At 43.3% G+C, this 18,670-nt stretch overlaps 1 protein-coding gene across 1 annotated transcript in view; it reads left to right on the top strand.

Annotated features, from left to right (window-relative positions):
* The window catches only part of BMP6 (bone morphogenetic protein 6), a 181,792-nt gene extending 178,544 nt beyond the window's left edge, over window positions 1-3,248 (top strand). The window contains exon 7 of the mRNA XM_075585743.1: window positions 1,055-3,248. Within this exon, the coding sequence (XP_075441858.1) occupies window positions 1,055-1,204 (150 nt within the window). The 3' untranslated portion in view covers window positions 1,205-3,248. The remainder of the gene's footprint in view (window positions 1-1,054) is intronic.
* Window positions 3,249-18,670: the final 15,422 nt, after the last annotated feature.

The raw sequence follows: 18,670 nt of genomic DNA, 5'->3' as shown, positions 1-18,670 counted from the left end.
GTCTAAGGTGAGTGGCGGATCAATTAAGCAGCCCCAATAAACTTTTGGGTGTACCAGATATATATATATAGATATATATATATATATATCTATATATATATATATCTATATATATATATATCTTTCTTGTGTTGCAGCTAAGGGCAGTAAGCTCAGAAAGCCTTGATTACCCAGGAGTCTAGTTTCTAGTGTATTGAATCTTTAGCCTAAGGTAAACTGCACTGGTAAATGAACACAGATTATACACGGTACTGTATATAGTTATCCAGATATGTGGCTTCTATTAGAATTGAACGTTGATATCTGTAATGTCTATTATAGATTAACTTTTGTATCTTGAATGTTTTCAAGTGGATTATCCCATGTCTATGAGTTCTCATTCATAGAACGTTTTAGCCTGTATTCATACTGGATATAGTAGGGTTTCAAGTTTGCGAGGAGCTCGCTAGGTGAGAGCCTCGATGATCTCATATGAGCTGCTAGAATATGGTGATTTTATAAAAAACGCGAGTTGGAGCTGTTTTTCAGCTCCCGCTCGATGTGTTTGAGCAGGAGCGAGACCACTCGAGGAGATGCACTTCCCGTACGAGTTTGGCGGGTCATCGGAGCTTTCTGAATAGCAAACTTGCCAAATCGTTCGGGAATTGCTCAAAATCCTCAATGAGTTAGTTATCGAAGTTTATAGAATAGGCCACATAGTACGTATTAAGACTTATTTTAGGCAGTGAAGTAAATAGGTACTTAACTCATTAACACGCTTCTTTCACTGGACAGTTCTATAAAGGCACAAATTAACCATGGTGACCAGTCTATTTAAGAGGAATTGTCGCTTTAATATATATGACTAACTATTGATTACTGTATATGAACAAGCACTAATTAGAAAGAAATAGTGCATGTTGGGAAAATTACCTACATAATGCAGAGGATTGCAGAAATGAGTTAAGCTGATATGTGGCTCTTACATGAAAGTTTACTTTCTGTAAAATACTTACCAAAATGTGTTGCAGGCACAGTATCAGTTCTAATTATTATTTTTTATTAATTTTAACAGGTCCACCTTATGAACCCAGAATACGTCCCAAAGCCATGCTGTGCCCCAACAAAGCTGAACCCAATCTCAGTGCTTTATTTCGATGACAACTCCAATGTCATCTTGAAGAAGTATAGGAATATGGTGGTGCGAGCGTGCGGCTGTCATTGAGAGGAGGAAGGAAACGTTAAATGCCCATTCTCCAAAGGTGCAGAACCCTATGCAATGCATCAGGAAGAGCTAGTTTCAACTCCGTGCCGACTGCCAACATTAACTGAGACATTCCACTGAAGCATGGGCAACATGTATTCTAGAAATGCTTATTTAAAAGGACCTCCGTTGTGTTTATTACACGTGAACTCACCTTGTGCCCATGGGACAGCAATCTGCATTTCAAAGATGGACATTTGAAGGAGAAATGAGGCAGAATCTTCCAAAATGAGGTTTTATGAGTTTGTTTTAGTTAGCTTGGATCAAGCTGTGTTTCATCATCTGTTAAAAAATAATAATATATATGATTATATATGTTAACCCTTTTTCTTCTCATGGTGCCCAGTCCTCAGAGATCACAAGGGTTAAAATATTTTGGAAGAAAATAGTGATGTTGTGAGATGTTTGTAATACGAGCAATACTTGTCAATAATGTACCTGTAAATAGCTGCCTTCCAGATGTCTGCTAATATTACCGCTGGGTTCACAACAGTGGGGAAAGCACCAACAGCAAAGTGCAACAGGAGCCTGGCGTTTAAATAACCCTTTAATGCCAGGTGGGCCTGCAAAGCAAATATCTGCGATACGTTGCAGGCATCAGTTTACACAGAATGGGTTAAACATTCACATGAATTTTGTACTCAACTCAAGTGTAAACATCCTTCCCAAGCATTTTCAGTATCAGTATTTATCAGTCTCAAACATCTCATAAACCCCAGGATTAGAATTGGACCTCGGTCTAACCAGCACTTACAACTCCCATCGAGAGCAGTGATATTGAGATATAAGCTGCAAGGTCTAGGCCTGAGCCTGTCCTGTTTTACACACCCCTTTGTATAATCTTTTTTAGCAGTGGCCATTTTATTCCTGGGTAACTGTTTTTTTTTATTATATATATCTGTGCTTTTTTTTGTCTCACACTTAATTGTTACATTCAAACCCTGGACTGTCATTAGAGAGCGATTGTTAATTCTAATTCTATTTAATAAAAACTATTTCTTAGTTACTAAACACAACAAAAACATTTGCACCAGTACATTAAAGGACACTTGGAATATATTTATTCTGTTTCCCATAAAAGAGGTCCTTGAAACTAAAACGGTAAAGAATAGACGTATAAATACTTTAGAAAATATTAGAATTATTTGTAAAGTCCAGACAAATGACTTATAAAGTACATAACTCTACATACAGCACAATGGTTAACACAATATTGCCATATACCATAGTATATTGTTTTCATAATAAATTAATAGCGCTTATTTTGAATAGCACTGGTTTCTAACTTTTGCACCGTCATTCACAATATTCCCATATTGTTCAAGAGTTAGGCCCAACATTCACATTCCAAACAGCATTATGACAAATACCATGTATAATATAATATGCATTATCTCAGGATAAAACGCTGGAGGGACATGTGACTCATTAGCATATATCTCTGAAACAGATAACGACAATATGCATTTAATATGTAATAAGTAAAAGATTAGAACAGTAAAGATAAAAGGTGTGTACAGATACATTATTTCATAATTGTTTTTGCCTCCATATATCCAGAAGCTCATTGGATTAAAATGTGCATTCTTAGATGTGCAAAGGTGAACATTTGTGTACATTTTTGCATACACAAGAAAATGTACTTTGTGGGTTTTTTTTCCAATGAAACATTTGCGCACATACAAAAATCACCAAAGGTCTTACAATTGTCACAAAATTATACTAAATGTGCTACAATATTGGCAAAATTGGCGATAAACATGATTTTCTGTAAATTAATGGCCTTTTGGAAATGTGTAGCATTTGTGAAAATTTCCCAAAAACACAAATGTTTAAAATTCAAATTATCAAAAATATACAGTATGCCTAAAGGTTTCTTCCACCATTACTCTTCGTGATTATCTTGTATAGACAATTCTCTCAGCTGCTCAGACAATGCCCATTCTATTGTATCGCAGAAGAGGTGTTCTCCATTATTTTAAACTTTTCTCCTTGAGTTTTGTTTACAACAATTTGCACGTAACACATAATAACATAGTAGATTATGATAAAAAAAGGTGTCATCACGTTAAACCTGTGTTATATTGTAATTGGTTGAGATACAAATCCTATTTTTAAAGTTATATTGATCCAAAGGAAAGCAAACAAAAAGAGCCAGAGAAACAATTACCAATTATATGTCAAAGAGAAGAAGAATTATTTCCTGAGTAACAGCAATCAGATGTCTCGCTGTATTACCATATTTGCCAGACTATAGGGCGACCCAGAATATAAAGTGACCCCCTTATTTCAGTACACAAACACTCTCTCTCTATCTCTGGCTGTCTCTGTCTCTCTCGGTTTGAGCTCCCTACCACAAGCAACCTGTCTGCTTCAGGCCCCAAGGCTGGAGCTTCCTCCGTTTTGCTCTCCTTCCTCATACATCCGACTGCTGATTGGTTCACAAAGTGGGTGGGCCCGATTTATAAGGCGAGTGTGTACTTTTCAATATAACTTTATTGAAAAAACGTCACCTTACAATCAGGCAAAACTGGCAATATCCGTCCTATGTATTAATTTATTCGCATATCACTGTGTACTTTTAATTTCTAAAAAGTGGTCTAACCTTTTTCTTAAATATATCTACTGCGTATGGCGCTACAGTCTCAATGGATAGTAAATTCCACATTAATATAATTAACCATTTTAATTTGCTGTTAGTGAAATCTCCTTTCCTCTAATCTGAAGGGAATAACCAGTGTAATTTGTACTGTCCTTGAGATGTAAAGTACAATTGAAAGTCCCTTGTATTGATCTTGGATATATTTGTAAATAGTAATAATGTCTCCTAGACCTCTCTTTCATAATGGAAACAATCCTAATGTTGACCGTGTTTCCTCCTAAATCAGATCTTGAATCCCCTTTATTAATATTGTAGCTCTTTTTCCCGTTCCATAATGGCTTTTTTTTTATAGCCAGGTGCCAGAACTGTACTCTATATTCAAGATATGGCCCTACTAAAGATTTATCTGGGCGGGGACTGTTGCTGAGCCTAATTTGTCACATTTAGTTTGTGCCATTATCTTCCTAAACTTCCAGGTTACCCAAGTCCTTGGCAAAGAAATTACCTGCTGCTCTGATACATAATTCAGTGTCATGAATAAAGGACGGAGACTTTGCTCTCTGTGCCTACCTCAAGATCACTAATAAGCAAGTTAAAAAGTAGGCGGCCTCAGTGTTGAACCTTCAGACACTCCACTTTGAATATATGCAGATTGAGCTAAAGTTCTATGTATCAAAAACTGCACTTGCCTAGGCAAGAAAAGGACCCCTTTTACAACAAGCACTCGTATGGTGATAAACGTAAATGGATAAAATAAACCTTTAATAATATATAGGGTAAAGAAAGTAAAGGGATAAACACACAACACTTTAAAAAAAAGTATTAAACAGCTACCTCCCAGTCCTGTGTACCAGACTGGTTGCAATGTGAATATAGGGAACCCTGTAATAACTGGCACATGCAGAATGGATATATAGCTTGTGCCTCAGTGTGGTATAAATGTTGGAGCTGATATACTGTAGTGTCTGTCAATGATGTACCGGACAGACACTTATATGTATAACCACAGCTGAATAAATTGTAACTCTAAGAGAGTACGCGGTGAATGAGTAGTGAGTGATCAGTGCACAGTATCTCAAACTCACATACTGGATATATATATAAAGGTTGATATATCTAGAAGTGGTACTCAAATCTTCAGGAGTAAACAATCTTATACTATATTAGTGAAAGCACTGTATGCCTGTCTGGATGTCCTGTGTCCCTAGGGGAAATCTCAATGGTCCCTTGGGCCGCCCGCCCGCCCCCGCACACCTCTCATTGGCCTGAGGCGGAGTGACGGGCCAAAGGACGGGGACACACACACATCCTCACACACACCCTGTCCCTCCCCCCCCCACCGGCTCCCGGACGGAGGGGAAGCGCGGCCCTCCTGCCGCCAACTTAAGGCTCCTCCCCCCTCGCTCTCAACTGGCTCCCGGAAAGACAGAGGGGAAGCGAGGCGCTACCTCACCGCCGCACCCTTACCTCTCCGCAACATCCCCGCCACGTGCGCCGCCACCCTGCACCGGCTCCCGGACGGAGGGTAAGCGCGGCCCTCCTACCCCAGCCGCCAACGCTCCCTTACCTCCCCGGCGCTCCCTTACCTCCCCGGCGCTCCCTTACCCCCCCCCGGCGCTCCCTTACCTCCCGCCGCTACCTCCCCGGCCGCTGGGGGGCCAAGCAGCCTCCTCGGATCTGCGGCAGTCCCACTCTCCACCACCTCTCACTCCCGGTGTGTGTGTGTGTGTGTGTGTGTGTGTATACGTGTGTGTGTGTGTGTGTACGTGTGTGTGTGTGTGTGTGTGTGTGTGTGTGTGTGTGCGCGTGTGTGGAGAGGGACATTTTACTCCTGCCAACAATTTGTGCCTCACTTTCATCCCTACCCCTGCCCTTCACCCCCCCCACCCCTGCCCTTCACCCCCCCCATACCCCTGCCCTTCACCCCCCCCCATACCCCTGCCCTTCACCCCCCCTAACCCTGTCCTTCACCCCCCCTACCCCTGCCCTTCACCCCCCCTACCCCTGTCCTTCACCCCCCTCTATCCCTGCCCTTCACCCCCCCTACCCCTGCCCTTCACCCCCCCTACCCCTGCCCTTCACCCCCCTACCCCTGCCCTTCACCCCCCCTACCCCTGCCCTTCACCCCCCCTTACCCCTGCCCTTCACCCCCCCTACCCCTGCCCTTCACCCCCCCTACCCCTGCCCTTCACCCCCCCTACCCCTGCCCTTCACCCCCCCCACCCCTGTCCTTCACCCCCTCTATCCCTGCCCTTCACCCCCCTACCCCTGCCCTTCACCCCCCCTACCCCTGCCCTTCACCCCCCCTTACCCCTGCCCTTCACCCCCCCTACCCCTGCCCTTCACCCCCCCTACCCCTGCCCTTCACCCCCCCCAACCCCTGCCTTTCACCCCCCACCACCCCTGCCCTTCACCCCCCCTACCCCTGCCCTTCACCCCCCTACCCTTGACCTTCACCCCCCCCCACGCCTGCCCTTTGACTGACGCACGCACACAAACCCTGACTGACGCACGCACACACCCTGACTGACGCACGCACACACCCTGACTGACGCACGCACACACCCTGACTGACGCACGCACACACCCTGACTGACGCAAGCACACACCCTGACTGACGCACGCACACACCCTGACTGACGCACGCACACACCCTGACTGACGCACGCACACACCCTGACTGACGCACGCACACACCCTGACTGACGCACGCACACACCCTGACTGACGCACGCACACACCCTGACTGACGCACGCACACACCCTGACTGATGCACGCACACACCCTGACTGACGCACGCACACACCCTGACTGGCGCACGCACACAAAACCTGACAGCAGCATGCACACAAACCCTGACAGCCGCATTCACACACACCCTGACTGACGCACGCACACACACTGACTGACGCACACACACACACACACACACACACACTGACTCACGCATGCACGCACGCGCACACACACACACACACACACACACACACACACACACACACACACACACACACACACACGTACTGACGCACGCACACAACCCCTCACAGCCACACGCACACAACCCCTCACAGCCGCACGCACACAACCCCTCACAGCCGCACGCACACACACCCTGATGCACGCGCACACGCACACACACACACACACACACACTGACGCGCACACACACACTGATTGACACACACACACAGACTGATGCACACACACAGACTGACGCACACACACACACACACAGACTGACTGGCGCACACACACTGACTGGCGCACACACACACTGGCACACACACACACTGACACACACACACACACACACACTGACACACACACACACACACACACTGACACACACACTGACTGACGCGCACACACACACACACTGACTGACACACACACTGACTGACACAGACACACACTGACTGACACACACACTGACTGACACACACACTGACTGACACACACACTGACTGACACACACACTGACTGACACACACACTGACTGACACACACACTGACTGACACCCACGCACACACACACACACACAGTGACTGACTGACTGACACACGCACACACACACACTGACTGCCACACGCACACTGACTGACGCGCACGCACACACTGACTGACTGAGGCACACACACACGCACACACTGACTGTGTGTGTGTGTGCATCAGTCAGTCTGTGTGTGTGTTTGTGTTTCTGCGTCAGACTCACTGACGCGCGCGCACACACACACACAGTGACTGACTGACTGACGCACGCACACACACACACTGACTGACTGCCACACGCACACTGACTGACGCGCACGCACACACTGACTGACTGAGGCACACACACGCACACACTGACTGTGTGTGTGTGTGCATCAGTCAGTCTGTGTGTGTGTTTGTGTTTCTGCGTCAGACTCACTGACGCGCGCGCACACACACACACAGTGACTGACTGACGCACACACAATGACTGACGCACACACACACTGCATGAAGCTGTAAAGGGGGAAAAACAGAGCTGTAGAGGAGGGAGGGGGGGTAACTGGATTGATGTGAATGGGGGACAAACACAGAGAGGGGGAAGGGGAGAGGAAAGAGGAGCGGGAACATTACATCCCGGGCAACGCCGGGTCTCTCAGCTAGTATTGAATAAAAAGGTCCCTAAAGGCGACGCAAAAAATAATTAAAATTGAACTATAAAGCTACTGTGTAGCTAGGGAAAATAGGCTTCAAGCTGGGAGCCTTGGACTTAAGTGTACAAAGGTCTCCCGCAAGGAACGCTAACAATGTCTAGTTAATGCCATAGAGTGCCTCAGCCTATATAGAAGTACTCATACAGATATATAATGCACAATTAGCTGCTTCACAGGATCCTCCGTGTGGATAGCACAGATGACTAAATGAAGGTAAGTAGGTATCTGAATATTTACAGGTATATCAGCTGATGTTTAAAAAGATACCTCTAAACCAGTTGTTAACAGTGGCCTGTATATAGGGTGTGTATATCCATAAAACCACCCAAATTGTTCATGGGAATAAACACTGTTAACGAGGTGTCAGGCAGGCATACAAGTCTGCTAGCCTGAATGCATCCATACAGGTCACTGAATATCTACTGTGCGTCTGCGCAGTGTGAGTCTAACTATAGTCTACAGTGTACCACATTTAGGTGTACCACAATAAATAGTACCTGAGTGAGACCAAGTTCCGTAATACACACTGCATTGATCGAATAATATATAGAGAGCTTCCACCCGGCGTGGTGTATTCATGAACACCACAGAACATTAGCTAGCCGGGTGGAGAGAAGTGTAGTTACAGATAACAGCGCGCCTCGATATAGCTCAGCCCTGTGAAGGCTGCCTCGGAGCTACGCTGGACGCCACCGCACTGACATGTGCTGACGTCACAGAGGAGCGCCCACCACCGACGGCCGTTTCGCGTCGCACTGACGCTTTCTCAAGGTGGCCCCGCCTCTACGGTAGCCGAAGGTTTAAATAGGCACGCGTTGCCTTGACAACAGTGGCGCTAGGGTAAGTATGTATTAATAAAACGTGTTTTGTGTCCCTTTCTTTTAATTTGAACGTAGTGGCTGGTTTCCTGAAAAAACCTAGATAGATTGAAGGCAATAAAGCCGTAAATATGGAATTGCCAAAACAGGCAGGTTGGTGATTACATGTATTAAACACTGAACACTAAATGGTGGAATAAGGGCATATACCAGCAGGGGTGATATGGTGCCGAGAATGGATTATAGATAAATCTATACACATATACTCAAATACTCAAGAACGAGGTGAGTGGTGATAAAATACAGAGAGATAATACTCAGCTTTAAAGTGTACCAGTGCATATTGTTTAGATATAAAGTAATTACAGTATAGGCTCAGGTGTTTAATAGGGTATTGCAGCCCAGATAATGGCTCTAAGGTCAGTGTCACTCTCTCTGTGTTTTATCACCACTCAACACGTTTTATTAATACATACTTACCTTAGCGCCACTGTTGTCAAGGCAACGCGTGCCTATTTAAACCTTCGGCTACCGTAGAGGCGGGGCCACCTTGAGAAAGCGTCAGCGACGCGAAACGGCCGCCGGTGGTGGGCGCTGCTCTGTGACGTCAGCACATGTCAGTGCGGTGGCGTCCAGCGTAGCTCCGAGGCAGCCTTCACAGGGCTGAGCTATATCGAGGCGCACTGTTATCTGTAACTACACTTCTCTCCACCCGGCTAGCTAATGTTCTGTGGTGTTCATGAATACACCACGCCGGGTGGAAGCTCTCTATATATTATTCGATCAATGCAGTGTGTATTACGGAACTTGGTCTCACTCAGGTACTATTTATTGTGGTACACCTAAATGTGGTACACTGTAGACTATAGTTAGACTCACACTGCGCAGACGCACAGTAGATATTCAGTGACCTGTATGGATGCATTCAGGCTAGCAGACTTGTATGCCTGCCTGACACCTCGTTAACAGTGTTTATTCCCATGAACAATTTGGGTGGTTTTATGGATATATACACCCTATATACAGGCCACTGTTAACAACTGGTTTAGAGGTATCTTTTTAAACATCAGCTGATATACCTGTAAATATTCAGATACCTACTTACCTTCATTTAGTCATCTGTGCTATCCCCACGGAGGATCCTGTGAAGCAGCTAATTGTGCATTATATATCTGTATGAGCACTTCTATATAGGCTGACGCACTCTATGGCATTAACTAGACATTGTTAGCGTGACTTGCGGGAGACCTTTGTACACTTAAGTCCAAGGCTCCCAGGTTGAAGCCTATTTTCCCTAGCTACACAGTAGCTTTACAGTTCAATTTTAATTATTTTTTGCGTCGCCTTTAGGGACCTTTTTATTCAAGATTGTTTACTCCTGAAGATTTGAGTACCACTTCTAGATATATCAACCTTTATATATATCCAGTATGTGAGTTTGAGATACTGTGCACTGATCACTCACTACTCATTCACCGCGTACTCTCTTAGAGTTACAATTTATTCAGCTGTGGTTATACATATAAGTGTCTGTCCGGTACATCATTGACAGACACTATATCAGCTCCAACATTTATACCACACTGAGGCACAAGCTATATATCCATTCCGCATGTGCCAGTTATTACAGGGTTCCCTATATTCACATTGCAACCAGTCTGGTACACAGGACTGGGAGGTAGCTGTTTAATACTTTTTTTTAAAGTGTTGTGTGTTTATCCCTTTACTTTCTTTACCCTATATATTATTAAAGGTTTATTTTATCCATTTACGTTTATCACCATACGAGTGCTTGTTGTAAAAGGGGTCCTGCAGTTTTTGTTACTAGTTTCTTTACCCCTGGCACCGTTCTCTAGACAGTAGCTTGAGCTTATTCCCTCACTCCCCCCCCCCCCCTCATTTATATTCAATGTATGTCTACTCTTTGCTGCCTATCCTTCATCCAATTCTAGGTGCAAATATTCATAACCAGACCGGCTTTATTTTGTACACTGACCCCCTGTGGGACAGCATATTGCCTTGTTGCAAAATGTCAATATATCCACTGCATGGCCATGATCTTGATTTCTACGTCATTCCTAAAAGAAACTAATACGATTAGTTGGCATGACTGATCCGTTGTGAATCCATGCTGAAAATGACTAATAATTTTGTTATCCAAAAGGTATTCTCAAATATTATTCTTTAATTACAGCAACCTTCAGACCGCTCACTTTTTAAAGGAACCTGTAGAAATGGAGTCCTGGATAAATAAAAAAAATGGTCTGACTAACGGTGCAGAGCTCATGAAGAACCCTTCGGTGTATATTATCATGGCCAAGTGCTTCATATATCTTGATATTTTTTTTCTAGCCTCTGCACTACTTCAAGAGCAACGTACTTGCACATCCCTCTCTGAAAGGGTGCTATGTTCTCCTTTTTAATTATTTTGCTATTATTACTTGAATAACTTCAACAATCTAAATGCATTCCATGTTCTATTCAACTTCTTCCCTATTTATTTAATCAGATTGCTTTAGATGTGTTCCTTTTTCATTTATGACCCGAGGATGGATGACTGCACACTTATCTTCTGTATTTTTTTCTTGCACGCATGTCACCCTAATGTATTCCTTGTAGTCTTCCTTATTTGGTTAAAGTATGCCTTTCTAAATTTTAAAGTTAAGTCTGAAAACTTATTTAGGGGAAAGACACCTCCTGTGGCGCTGAGGAATGGTTTAATTGTGATTGAAGACAAAGTTCTTTTCTTGACGGATTCCTCAAGAGAAAAAGAGAAAACAAGCATACACATTGCAATAGTGCATTACCCAGGACTACCTTGGACTCTATATCACAGTTTTTTTGTAATTCATTGTAATTCATTGTTTGCATGAGCGCTATTGTTCACCTTTATTTTCACTGAAAACTTATTTATTAGTTCTTCTACCATCTCAGCTATTACTCGGTCCTGTAATGTCCCCTCAATCCAGTAATTTGGACACTGTAATTGTCTTCTCGCACACCCCAAAAAAACATGTCGCTGTCCTGCTAATTACTCCAGGCGATAACCAAATAATTAATATCGCCCATAATTAAAATGTGACCCAGTTTTGCTGTCTTTTTCATTTGAAAAAGTCGTCAGCTTCCTGTGTCTGACAAATATTTGGTGATTTATAGCAGATCCATTCTAGGGTTGGGCAATATCAACATTTTCACCACGATAATGATATTAATGTAACGGATTTTCTGGCCTAGCCTGACCCACCCAATCTCACATTGGCCCCTGTGGTCTAACCAGTCCCCATTACATGGTTGTGTCTGGTGGTGCACCTGTTGGCAACAGGGCTCCTGAGTCTCCCGCATGATGGTGTTTGGGGATTGCCAACCCAGACAGGCAGCTGAGGTAGTGTGCTTGAGTCCTACCTATATCCAGTGCAGCGCCTCCACCTCATCAGAATTTCTGCGTCCGCAGGAAGATGTGACTGATGAGGAACTCCTCTGTGGTGCCTCCTCCTGTGCAAGAACTTCACACCCACACAGCAAGGATTTGCTGAACTTGAGCATCTTTATTGTAGTTGCGGTATGGGCTAGCTGCCCCTCGCAGTGATGAACTCAGCCACACATCTCGGTGTGTGATCCCTTCAAAGGTACACCCTCTCAATGGAGTGGGATCCCCTCTCCCCTCAGGGAGATCACCCCTGTGCCAGGTCCCTGGACACAGTATGGCGTTGATAGCTTGATGCTGATTGATTTAGTATAGGGCCACTAGTTACAGCACTAGCGCCCTCTTTCCCCAGGTTTCAACGCAGACCTGCTCCTTCCTCCAACAACACTAACTTTGAGCAGTGCTGTGCCTTATATCTTTCAGGGGGCAGGCACATCTCTGATGTCACTAATGGTGGACTCAAGAGTATGTAACCACTCCCATCCACACATAGGGCACCTCACCAGGGTGTGAGGGCAAACCTCCATGATTACTGCTGGCATCCCTATAACTTACCAGGCCTGACTGCCAGCAGGAGAGGAGACTGCAGTCCATTTTACCGCATGGCTACATTAAGAAATGTATTGCATTAACGATATATATCGTAATAAATTTGTTAAAATAGAAGTCTGAAAATGTTCTAGGAAATCTACATAAAATGCGTTCTCAAAATAAATACATTTTATTTAGATTTACTCGGACAAAGGGCCCTTAATTCCCAAACCCTTTCCATGTTGGCCCTTCACCTTTTCTCACCTACACTGCTCCCACCACCCTAACATCACTCTCATTCATCCACCCCTCATCCCTCTTACACCAGATACTCCCTCCATTTAAAAAAACACATTTCACTGATAAAATTAAAAAAATTAAGAAGTGCCGAAAAATCTGTTTTGAAATAATTTGTAACATTTTTATAAAGGGTGATAGTGATGAAAGCAATGTAGATGAGAAAGGGTTAAGTGCAGGCATGGAATGGGAGGTTAAGGGTCCTAGGGGAAGCAGTTAAGGGTCCCAGGGTAGAGAGAGGAAGGGGTTAAGGGCTCCAGGGTTAGAGAGGAAGGTGTTAAGGGTCCCAGTGGGGGAAGAGAGGAAAGGGTTAAGGGTCCCAGTGGGGGAAGAGGTTAAGTGCCCCAGATGGGGAAGAGGTTAAGTGCCCCAGGGGGGATAGAGTTAGGGGTTAAGTTCCCCAGTGGGGGGAGGGATTGAGGAATGGCATAAGTGCCCCAGGGGGGATAGATGAAGGAGTTAAGTTCCCCAGTGGGGATAGAGGAAGGGGTTAAGTTCCCCAGTGGGGGGGATTGAGGAATTGGATAAGGGCCCCAGGGGGGAGAGAGGAATAGGTTAAGTGCCCCAGGGAGAGAGTGGGGAAGGGGTTAAGGGTCCCGGTGGATACAGGTAGTGGTTAAGAGTCCCAGTGGGGAGAGGAGAAGGGATAAACTGCCCCCTGGGGGGAGAGGGGATGGGGTTAAGTGCCAAGGGGGCTTGGGGAAGGGGCTAAGTGTCCCAGAGGGAGGGGAAGGGGGGAGGAACTGATGTGGGTGCATCTTTCTTTGCACATACCATGCATGGTGAGTCAGCTATATACACATATGGTGACACTACAAGTGGTTATCTGAATTCTGAATGGGTCGTTTCATTATGTTCTCATCTTGTGATGAGAAATTTTATGCATTTTAACTTCAATATCAATTCTAATTAAATAAATAGGTTTATTATTATCTCTCGCCATGTAGTGTAGGTGCTTAGTCCACTATCTTTGAAATGTATAAATACCAGGCTGTTGTGCACCATTATAGGGACCCTTAGACTTAGCTATGAGTAAGTCATTGGCTAATTTTGTTAGTGCTGTCAGTGCAGTTTAGATAACGGAAAATGTTCTGTTTTCAATCTGTCAGGTTTCAAAGAGTCAAGCAGGGAGCTATAGGAGAGAAAGTGAGTTTATATATTTTCACCAATACCTTTAAAGAAATGTGTGTGTGTGTATATATATATATATATATATATATATATATATATATATATATATATATATATATATATATATATGTAGAGGTATCAGTACCGTGTTAGCCGAGCTTCAATAATCAAAAAATAAATAGATAATACCGTTCTGTGGCTAACGAAATGCTTTTATTTGTGCGAGCTTTCGAGATACAGTGTATCTCGAAAGCTCGCACAAATAAAAGCATTTCGTTAGCCACAGAACGGTATCATCTATTTATTTTTTTATTTTATATATATATATATATATATATATATATATATATATATATATTGTAACTCTATTTGAACATATAAACATATTCCACCAGCCCTTCTATTTGTCATATCCTTTCAATATAGTGAATATCCTTCTATATTAACTGCCTATCACATTGCTATTATTTAAAGCTCCCCCATTTTTTCTGCCAGGCTTCTTGCATTAGCACGTGTGCACATAAGGCTGTTGCGAGCCTGTACTGTTGTTTCAGGTGTTGTACTGTTATCTTAACAGCTCCTGGCTTTATATGTTAGACTTGATAGTATGTCCAGTATTACCTGTATATAATATGAACATCACCCTACAGTACTTGTTGAGCTATCCCTTTGCCCCACTCTACCCTGATTGCCCATCTATTTCCAATTTGTTTGTATTCTGCGTAGCTTGGCTTTTCTTATTTGTCCCCCATCTTTATTTTAACGTTTCTTCCAGCATTGTAATCCTTCCCTCCATTAGCACAGAAGACCCCTATTTGTTACGGTGCAATTCATGCTATAAAGATCTCACCTCTCCGATAAGAAATCTTAGTGCTCCAAAAACCCAACCCCTCCTTCCTACATCAATTTCTTAGCCATGCATTTACCTCCAGGAGCTTCAACTGCCTCCCTGGGTGTGCACACAGCACTAGTATCTCTATAAAAATAAATAAAAAGAATACTACCTTGCAATTCCTTGCCTAAAACTTGCAGCCTAGATCTCTGAAGCCATTTCCCTCAAACTTTGTCATTGGCACCAACATGCACTAAAACCTCCGGATCATGCCCAGTCCCTCCCAATAATCTGTGTACTCAAGTGGCATCGGGTTGGTTCTTGCGGCCGCATATTGCCCTCTTCACCTGTCTAATGATGGAATCCACTAACACCCCATGCGGTTGCCATATTACCAGTTACCTTTGTGCTGCAGGGACTGTTTGGCCCAATGCTACAGGAATTTGTTTTCCCCAGTGTTGCCATTTGTGCCGTCACTCAATATCTTTCTCCAATCTGGCAAATGTATTTGTAAATAAACCATTTAGTTTTATAAATATAAACTATTTCATTTTATTCTTATGGTATATTTTTGTTTGATGCATAACACTCCATAAAAAAAAACCACCAAGTTTTGATGTCATCATATTTTAGACAAGTTGTACTACTTTTTATTCATGAGACATCAAAGGTCTGTTTTCTTTTCATTTTTTACTAGAATCACCTATTACATTGATGTCATTTAGAGTATTACATAAAAATATATCCAACGCTATATATTTTGCTCAGGGTCAACAAATTGAAGAAAATCACATCATTAATGTATGGCATGAGTTGCCTCTTGCAAGGTAAAGACCAGGGTACTGGCCTGCGAGTTGAATTTACACATTATTTTTATGCAATGGATTGAAGCTTGAAAGTTTGTATCAAAAAGCATAACCTTTTGCACCAAAGGAAGAAGCACTTCTGCATGGAATGTGATAAAGCCCCTCCAGCAATGTAAACATTAGGAGTGGTCTGGTCTCACACCAAGATATTTGCTTTCCATGGCAGTTATTGGCCTAACCAGACCTAGATTTGATACACACCTTACCACTAGAGCAGTGATTTTCAACTGGACTTCCGCAGCTGCCAGGGGGGAGGGAAGAGCTGAAATAACACTTCCATGCGGCACCAGCAGCTCCCGAGCTCAGCAGCCGCCCAGTCACTGTGATGCTTCCTCTCCCTGGGCACCAGCAGTCACTTGAGTTCAGCTTCCTCCTCCTGTCAGCCAGATCAGCACAGGGCCCAAAGTAAGACCTCAGCCAGGGTGACACTGGATGGGCGCTCACGCTCGCACTGGCCGCAATAAAACACACTGCAGCAATGTGTGTGGCCAGCGTGAGCGAGTGCCTGCACGGCGCTTAGCTGCTTGCCGAAGCAAACAAATTTGAATTTGCTGCTCGCTGGTGCATCACGTGAGGGATTTGTCCAATGAGGGTGAACCAGCTCTGTGACATCATGGCCACGCACCCCACACACGTACCTAGCTGCCACAAATCTCTCAGCCGAGCGCGTGACATCACCGAGCACGAGCAAGCACCAGCTTCCTGCCTGGCCACAGCCTAAGAGTGTGCGCTTTCTCTGCAAGGATTCTTGCAGCGTGCACCGACAGCAGTTATTAAAAAGAGAGTGTGAGTGTGTACACCAGTACCACTGCACTAGACAATCAATCAGGGTGCTACTGGAAATAACTAGTAATGTTGTACACAATAGACACTGAGCAAAACAGATGTCCCACAATGGTTCCAAATAAATTAGCAGCAGCAACATGTTTAATAGGTTAAAGCTTGGTGAACAAAATTCAACTCTTGCCCGATATTTTTTGTTTTAATAAATGCAGCAGTTCCTTACATTTACAGCAATACAATTATCTAAGCTGTCGATTGATCCATTCTCCCACGATCAATCAGTGAAGATTCTGCTTCCCAGGGCATGCAATATGGCTACATGAAAAAAATAAATAAAAGTAGGTATTGCACCCCTCCCCCCCCATAAAAATAAACTTGGATTCATTCAGCATGCGGTTTATTGGTGAAACGGTAGGGGATACAATATGGCTGCCTATTAAAAAAAAAAAAAAGGAATTGGTGTAGCTTCCTAAATGTTGCTATAGATACCCAAGGACGCTTAATACATTATAAAAATAATTAAAAGGGCATAAAGCGTGAACAAAAAAAATTCAGTATTATCTAATACTGCACCACTTATTTAAAAAGTTTTACATTTCCATGGTAAACAAATGCTATTTTATAACTCATTGGTCTAAATGTTTTTTTTTTGGTAATAAGACTGTTGGTCAATCCTCTTATCTATAGGTAAACTATATTTTTATTTTATGCTTTGTGTAGTAATTATGCAGCCATCATTAAACAGAAAGACAGAAGGCTGATAGGCATGTATTCATTGGACCTCAACAAAAGAAAAACCATGTAATGTAGAGGGTAATTGAATAGGTAAAGAGAATTACACTGATTTTTCATGGCCAGCTAGGAGTGACTGGCCCTTTTAAAAGAGACTTTTAGTTTAATTCATGAGTCCTCCATTCTGGTCCCTACATCAGACCATTTTTAAACCCAATGGAAAGACCAAAAAAAACACGCACAAAAAAACGGTGGCTTATAATTATACAATTAATACTTGGGCCCAGGATATGCTTCATCAGACATGAATGTCATACATTTAAGTCTTCAACCCAAACCCCGTCATTGTGGCATACTATATTCTTGCAGAGTTCCCCCACAGTGGTTCTTGAGAAGATCTGAAATTGGGGTTAATTTCCAGGCAATAAGAAAAATCCTGCAAAGTCACAAAAGTAGAATGGGGAGAATGAAGGCAACCTGTTTTTTTTCTTTTCTATTAAACAAAACAGGTTTACCGGGCGCTCTAACAAGCGACATTCACCATGTTGACAACATGCAAAATCATGACTGAGGAGAGGAGGGGAGACAGAGAATATTTAATCTACTGATAGTGTATTATGTGGCTTAGTGACAGTCTACCACTGACTACCCAGGTTAACCTGGCTTTCAGTTCTTTAACATTACTCTTTTTGTTTTAAAGTGAAGATGTTGGGAGCTCCACATTTTCAATTGAAATATTTTTTTCCTATTAACACATTGGTTTGTTCAAATCTTCAACCATCCATGCAATGCAACTGTGGCATTCACATCAAAAGGATGAATACAAAGTCTCACCATCCTTCTTGTGTGCAGATTTAAACAATGAATACAGAAATGCAAGAAGCACCCTGTCCTAGCCAAGGCCACATTGATCTTTATTTCCTTCAACCCTTTGTTAATAAGTAACACAAACGCTTTCAAATATTTAAGTTCCTTTTTATTATTATATTCTATTTTGGCATTGGCGCGGACCCCCGAATAAAAAAAAAAAGGACCCCTTCAACCACTTCAGAAATGTAAGAAGATGGAAGAAAAAAACACAGATGTGGTCAACTTGCTTATCCAATGGCAGAAAGTGGTTAAAGAGGACATTCTAATCTAACATTTTGGAAAGGGGCACTATGCCAGTTTTTACAAGAAAAACCACACTTGTTTGTGTTTGAATAAAGGCAGTTCTATACAT

Source organism: Ascaphus truei, chromosome 2 (genome assembly GCF_040206685.1).
Source record: "Ascaphus truei isolate aAscTru1 chromosome 2, aAscTru1.hap1, whole genome shotgun sequence".
NCBI classification, from domain to species: Eukaryota; Metazoa; Chordata; class Amphibia; order Anura; family Ascaphidae; genus Ascaphus; species Ascaphus truei.
The sequence above is the reverse complement of the archived record's forward strand: the minus strand, read 5'-3'. Positions and strand labels throughout refer to the sequence as shown.